This window comes from Bison bison, unplaced genomic scaffold (assembly GCF_000754665.1).
Source record: "Bison bison bison isolate TAMUID 2011002044 unplaced genomic scaffold, Bison_UMD1.0 scf7180017864492, whole genome shotgun sequence".
Classification (NCBI taxonomy): Eukaryota; Metazoa; Chordata; class Mammalia; order Artiodactyla; family Bovidae; genus Bison; species Bison bison.
This window is the reverse complement of record NW_011495051.1, coordinates 5126785-5133852: the sequence shown is the minus strand read 5'-3', so window position 1 is coordinate 5133852 and position 7068 is coordinate 5126785. Positions and strand designations below refer to the sequence as shown.

Genomic DNA, 7068 nt, shown 5'->3' with positions numbered 1-7068 from the left:
AGGTTGGTCATGTGACCTCCATTAGGGTCCAGGGTGCACAGGCTTCAGTACTTGTGGCTCACCGTTTACTTGCTCTGTGGCATGTGGGATCTTAGTTCCTGAACTGGGGAATGAACCTCTGTTCTCTGCATTGCAAGGCAGATTCTTAACCACTGCACCACCAGGGGAGCCCCAGAGGGCATCTGTTCCTGATGACTGTAGTGGGACCCGTGGTCCCACCATGGGTGCCAGGGAGGCTGGGAAGATGGAGAGGAGCACAGAGATATTTGGGGACCCCTCTTTGATGGCACTAGTGATACAGAACCTGCCTGCCAATGCAGGAGACGTAAGTGACTAAGGTTTGATCCCTGGTTTGGGAAGATCCTCTGGGGGAGGAAATGGCAACCCACTCCAGTGTTCTTGCCTGGAGAATCCCATGTACAGAGAAGCCTGGTGGGCTACAGTCCATGGGATAGCAAAGAGTCAGACACAACTGAAGCAACTTAGCACCTCCATCCCTGGGGCTTCCCAGGTGGCTCAGCAGTAAAGAATCTGCCTGCCAATGTAGGAGACAAGGATTCAATCCCCGGGTCAGAAAGATCCCCTGGAGTAGGAAATGGCAACCTACTCCAGTATTCTTGCCTGGGAAATCCCATGGACAGAGGAACCTGGTGGGCTGTAGTCCATGGGGCCCCAAAGGGTCAGACTCAACTTAGCCCCTGAGCACCTTCCTCCCTGATGTTGTGGCTGTATCCCAGAACTCAGCAGAGTATCTGGTCTGTAGTGGTGTTCAGTGAAGGTTTGTTGAATAAACGAATGAGTGCCAGAAAGGTGGGGAGGGTGGTGTTAGTTGCTAAGTCGTGTCCGACTCTTTTACAACCCCGAGGACTATAGCTCCCCCAGCCTCCTCTGTCCATGGGATTCTCCAGGCAAGAATACTGGAGTGGGTAGCCATTCCCTTACTCAGGGGATCTTCCAGACCCAGGGGTCGAACTCAGATCTCCTGCATTACAAGCAGATTCTTTACCATCTGAGCCACCACAGAAGCCTGGGGAGGGTGGGGAGCCATATAAATAAAATCAAGGAGCACCCTGGTCCACTTACTCTGCAGACTGGGGACCAACAGCAGCTGGAGGGGACTTCCCTCCATGGTAGAACGAGCCTGGTCCCTCCCTTTGACGGACATCCCCAGGGAGGGGCATGGTTGGTCCCTGGCAGGTTCAGACAGGCTGAGAGGGCCCCGTGGCTGTGAGAAAGCTGAAGCTTCCTTCCCCCTTCCTGCCTGCCCTCTGCGCACCCTCCCTGCTGCCACACAGCTGATGAAGTGCTCGTGGAGGACCATGATGGCACCAGAGGAGGCTGCAAGCTGCCAGGTGCCCCGCTGGCCCTGGGCATCCATCCTGAGGGTGACTATCTTGGTGCTTCTTAGCACAGGCACATGCTACCTCGTCTGCAACCTGTGCTTCAGCCAGCAGCAGCAGCTGGATTCAACCAGGGTGAGTCTAAAAGGGTATAGGATAAAAGAGAGGGGGAGAGACAGGAGTATGCTACCTGGGAACCTCTGGGTGGGGACTGGACCCTGGGGTGGGGGGCGAGGGGCAACAAGTGGGGAAAAAAAGCAAAGGGGTGTTGAGCAAGAGAACAGACTAACAGACCTATGACCAAAAAAAGAAAAGAAAACAAAAATCAGAATGAGACGGATATAAATCTGCCAGGGGGACTTCCCTGGTGGTCCAGGGGTTAAGACTGCGTGCTTCCAATCCCGGTTGTGTAGGTTCGACCCCTGGTTAGGGAGTTAAGGTCCCACAGGCCCCCCCAGAGTGGTAGCAACAGCAAGAAAATCCGCCAGGAAGAAACATGCGGTAGAAAGGAACAGAGAGAGAGAGAGAGACGAGAGCAGGGGGTAACAAGCAGGGGCAAGTCTGCCTGCCAGGGGTCTCCAGCTCAGGATAGTCAGCTCTGCCCGGGAGGTAAACCCCGGGTGGAGATCCCAGGCTGGAGGGTGCATCTGAGAAAGATACATTTCACATGGGCCTGGAAAATGACTCGTCTTTGGGGTTCCCCCAGCAGGCTGACTCAGAGGCTGCTGGGGGCTTCACGGAGTTGGGGAAGGGCAGTTCTGGGACCTCCAAGGATGGGGGGAGCCCTGGACACCCACCACAGGTGCCGACTTTGGAGGTTACATTAGGTTTTGCAGGCAAGAAAGGCAGATGTGCGAGGCGACCTGGGTTACATCCTGTAAACTAAGTTCTTCTGAAGGTCTTCTCTTTGTGCTCAGGGCTGGTTCGAATCTACTTCCTCTTTATGAGCTCTTCACAAAGGCTCCAAGTCAGCCCCATGGAATGAGGGGTGGATAAGAAGGATGCACTGAGAAAAAAGTGCTCTTGACTCGAGGGATCACTCCAGACCCCTGACGCTTAGGTGCTTAGCTCTGTTTTCTTTTCTTCCAGTGGGACTTAGCAGAGCTCCAGCTGAATCATACAGGTAACCCGGGATATGCGTGTGTGTGGGAGAAAGAGAAAAGAAGGCGGGTGGGGGAGAGAGAGAGAAAGAGAAAATGAGAAGGGATGAGAAAAAGAAAGAAAGACCGGGCGATACAGCAGTCTGTTTCTGGGTGCCTGCTTCCTTTCTGAGCATTTTATTTTCTCCCACGGGAGAGCTCAAACCGACTCAACTAAGCCAATAGCCACGACTAACATGCCTTCGTTCATGTCACAAATGTTAATTCGGCAGCTACCATGAGGCAGGCTCCATTCTGGGTGCCCGTATTGCCAACATAACAGAAATCCCTGCCCTGTCGGGGCTTCCCTGCTACCAAAGGGATCAGAAAATAAATAAATGAACAAGTTAAATACGTAGCATGCCAAGTAGAGTGAAACACGCACCTGGTACTTTTTGGGGAATATTAAGTACGGGAGGAGGATCGGGCATGTCAGGGTTGGGCGTGCCCTTGAAAATGTGGTCACCAGGGAGGGTGCCCCAGCGAAGAGGGCTTTAGAGCAAGGACGTAAAGGAATGTGAGGGAGGGTGCCTTTTGGCAGTCCCCTCCCAGCCCCTCTCTAACCCTCTTCCTCTTTGGGTCTCTCCCACACTCATCCCCAGGGGTTTGGTTGTGTTCATTCCATTTTGTAACAAATGGAAACCCTACTCATCTTTCTCTGGGGGCTTTCTGATCGGGCTGCTATGACAGAAGAACAGAAAGGCTGACATAAACAAGGTATCTCTCTCTCATGGTGCCGGGGGCTGTGAAATCCAAGGTCAAGGCACCAGCAGGTCTGGCTGTCTGGTGAATGCCCTCTTCCTGGTTCATAAACAACCGGTCATCTTTTTGCTGTATTTTTATATGGCGGAAAGGGGAGGAGAGGAAAGAGAACTCTCTGGGCTCTTGCTCTCTCTACCTCTTGCTCTCTCTCCCTATCTTTCTAAATTGAGACAGAGTTGACATATAACATTGCATCCATTTCAGGCATACAACATAGGTCTATATTTGTATATATTACAAACTGATCACCACAATGTCTTGCTAACACCCATCACCACACACAGTTACAATTCTTTTTTTCTTGTCATGAAACTTGTAAGACCTCAGTTCCGTTCAGTTGCTCAGTCGTGTCCGACTCTTTGCAACCCCATGAACAGCAGCAAGCCAGGCCTCCCTGTCCATCATCAACTCCCGGAGTCCACCCAAACCCACGTCCATTGTGTTGGTGATGCCATCCAACCATCTCATCCTCTGTCGTCCCCTTCTCCTCCTGCCCCCAATCTTTCCCAGCATGAGCCGCTTCCAAATATACAACACAGTATACTTAACTCTAGTTAGTACGCTCTACATTACATCGCCAGCACTTAGTTTATAACTTTTTCATAAGTTTTTGCGTCCGACCACCTTCACCTATTTTACCCACCCACTCCCCGCCTCTGGCAGCCACTGATCTGTTCTTTGTATCTGTAGCCATGTGTTTGGGATTTGTTTTAGGTTGCACATAAAGGAAGTCAGACAGTATTTGTCTTTCTCTGTCTGACTTATTTCACTTTAGCATAATGACCTCTAGGTCTACGCATGTTGTCACAACTGGCAGAATTTCTTTCTTTTTGTGGCTGAATTAGATAGATAGATGGGCTTCCCTTGTGGCTCAGCTGGTAAAGAATCCACCTGCAATTCTGGAGACCTGGGTTCAATCCCTGGGTTGGGAAGATCCCCTGGAGAAGGGAAAGGCTACCCATTTCAGTATTCTGGCCTGGAGAATTCCATGGGCTGTATAGTCCGTGGGATCGCAAAGAGTCGGACTAGGCAACTTTCACTTTCACTTTAGATAGATATAGATGTGTGTTTATAATATCACATGTATAATACATAGTAATATATATATCACATCTATATCCATTTTAGGTATATGTGTAATATACATTTGTATATACACACACACAGACATAAAATACATACATGCTGTGCTGTGCTTAGTTGCTCAGTTGTGTCTGACTCTTTGTGACCCCATGGACTGTAGCCCCCAAGTCTCCTCTGCCCATGGAATTCTCCTGGCAAGAATACTGGAGTGGGTAGCCAGTTCCTTTCTCCAGTGGGTCTTCCCAACCCAGGGATTGAACCCAAGTCTCCCAGATTGATGGATTCTTTACCTTCTGAGCTACCAGGGAAGCCCAAGAATATTGTAGTGGATAGCCTATCCCTTTTCCAGAGGATCTTCCCAACCCAGGAATTGAACCGGGATCTCCTGCATTGCAGGTGGATTCTTTACCAGCTGAGCTACCAGGGAAGCCCCATAATACATACATATGTATATGTATACACATAGGTATGGGGCTCCCCAGGTGGCTCAGTGGGTAAAGAACCTGCCTGCACTGCAGGAGAAGCAGAAGACTCAGGTTGAAGTCTCAATCCCTGGACTGAGAAGATCCCCTGGAAAGGGCATGGCTACCATCCCAGTGTTCTTGCCTGGAGAATCTCATGGACAGAGGAGCCTGGTGGGCTACAGTCCACGGTGTCGCAAAGAGTCAGACATGACTGAAGTGGCTGAGCACACACAGGCATACTGTGTGTATGTACACACGTATGGATGGATATGGGCTTCCCTGGTGGCTCAGTCAGTAAAGAATCTGCCTGAAATGAAGGAAACCACCACCTGTCAATGCAGGAGACACGGGTTCAATCCCTGGATCAGGATGATACCCTGGAGAAGGAAATGGTAACCCACTCCAGTATTCTTGCCTGGGAAATCCCATGGACAGAGGAGCCTGCCTGGCTACAGCCTGTGGGGTTGCAAAGAGTAGGACACGACTTAGCGACTAGGCCACCACCACCTTGTATAGATGTATGTGTGTGTGTATATGTGTGTATGTATATATTACATCTTCTTCATCCATTCATCCATCAGTGGATATGGGGTCTCTTTTACAAGGTCTCCACCTTCTTGCTCTAAACACTTCTGAACACCCCACCTTCTAATACCATCCCCTTGGCGGTTAGGCTTCAACATTCGAGTTTGGGGCATTCCCTCTATAGCACTCAGTTTCCCTATATCTCCATCCTTCCACCCCTCCCTCACAACCCTCCCAGGGTCGCGGCAGGACCCCAGGCTGCCCTGGCAGGGGAGCCCCGCCCTGGGACGCTCCTTCTTGCATGGGCCAAAGCTGGACGACAACGGGCAGCTGCAGATCCAACGTGATGGCATTTATAGGCTGCACATCCAGGTGACATTAGCCAACTGCTCCTCCTCCACGTGGACCGCCGAGCCCCAGAGAGCTACGCTGACGGTAGCCATCTGCTCCCCTGCCGCGCACAGCATCAGCCTGCTACGCCTCAGCTTCCACCGCGGAGGCTGCTGGGTCGCCTCCCAGCGCCTCACCTTCCTGGCTCGCGGGGACATTCTCTGCACCAACCTTACTCTGCCTCTGTTGCCTTCCAGAAACGCTGATGAGACTTTTTTTGGGATTCAGTGGGTGCACCCTTGACCCTGGCACTTCCTAGCCCAGGTTTTTAAATACACTTTTTTTTCTCTTTCTTTCTTTTCTTGCTCTTTTTTTTCTCTTTCTCTTTCCTTTTCTTTCTTTTTCTTTATCTTTGTTTCTTTCTTTCCTTGCTTACTTTTCTTTCTTTTTTCTTTTGCTTTGTTTCTTTTTCTCTTTCTACCTTTCCTTTTCCTTCTCTTTGTTTCTTTTTTTTTTTTTTAGCCCCCACTTTATAGCATGTGAGATCTTAGTTCCCCAGCCAAATATGGAATTCACACCCCTTGCATTTGAAGGGCAGAGTTTTAACCCCTAGACTGTCTTGAGAGTGCATTGTTAAAGCATAGGAATATAATTGATATTTCTATATTGATTTGGGGGCTTGGGAGCTTTTTTTTTTTAATTAATATTAAAATATTTTTCTAAAAGCTCTTCCTTTCCAAGTATGATACTTTTTTTTTCCCCTCATACAACATGTGGGTCACTTCACACTTGTATCTTTAGGATAAATTTCTAGAAGTGGAATGGCTGGGTCCAAGACGGTGTGTTTATAATTTTGATATTTATTAACAAATTGGCCTCCATAGGTGTTGAGTCAATTTAGATTTTTAGTCTACTGTGTGTGAGCGTGGCTGCTCCATGGGATATGAAAGAAAGCTTTTTCTTTGTCTTATTTCTAGTAAAAGGGAAGCCTGACTGCCCTCCATACTTCAGTGTCACTTAAGTCATTTATATTTTCTTTTCTGTAAAAGCATGCGTAGACACTCTTTTTTTAAAATTGAGGTGAAATTCACATAACATAAAATTAGCCCTCTTAAAGTGTACATTCACGTAACTATATTCAACATCTTGTAGCAAAACAAAATGGAGAAGAATATGACTCTCCAAACACCACAAGTTGTCATTTCTCTAGCCTGTGGTGAGTACATGAGAAGAACTTAACGAGGAAAAGAGTTAGCAGTGACTCATAAGTTAAGAAGAGAATGGAAGAGGGACTGAGAATAGAATCTCCTGATAGTGCAGAAATGAGCATAAACAGGAGGTAAATACTTTCAAAAGGTATTCTTATGTATTCTTAGGTACTTTTGTGATAAAAGAAGATAATAATAAGGCTAACATTATCCTGAT

General features: G+C 48.6%; 1 protein-coding gene across 1 annotated transcript; it reads left to right on the top strand.

Moving 5' to 3' along the window:
* Window positions 1-1047: 1047 nt before the first annotated feature.
* CD70 (CD70 molecule) lies at window positions 1048-6034 on the top strand. Its single transcript, XM_010828236.1, has 3 exons — window positions 1048-1475; window positions 2430-2463; window positions 5552-6034. The coding sequence occupies exons 1-3, from the start codon at window positions 1128-1130 to the stop codon at window positions 5944-5946; spliced, it is 777 nt and encodes a 258-aa protein (XP_010826538.1). The 5' UTR covers window positions 1048-1127; the 3' UTR covers window positions 5947-6034.
* The last annotated feature ends 1034 nt before the right edge of the window (window positions 6035-7068 follow it).

What these genes read in the sequence shown, in the direction of transcription:
- CD70 (XM_010828236.1), top strand. Translation starts at nt 1,128, where the DNA reads ATGGTAGAACGAGCCTGGTCCCTCCCTTTGACGGACATCCCCAGGGAG. An exon ending in AGCAGCTGGATTCAACCAGG is followed by an intron (nt 1,476 to 2,429) that starts GTGAGTCTAAAA and finishes CTTTTCTTCCAG; the next exon opens with TGGGACTTAGCAGAGCTCCA. An exon ending in GCTCCAGCTGAATCATACAG is followed by an intron (nt 2,464 to 5,551) that starts GTAACCCGGGAT and finishes CAACCCTCCCAG; the next exon opens with GGTCGCGGCAGGACCCCAGG.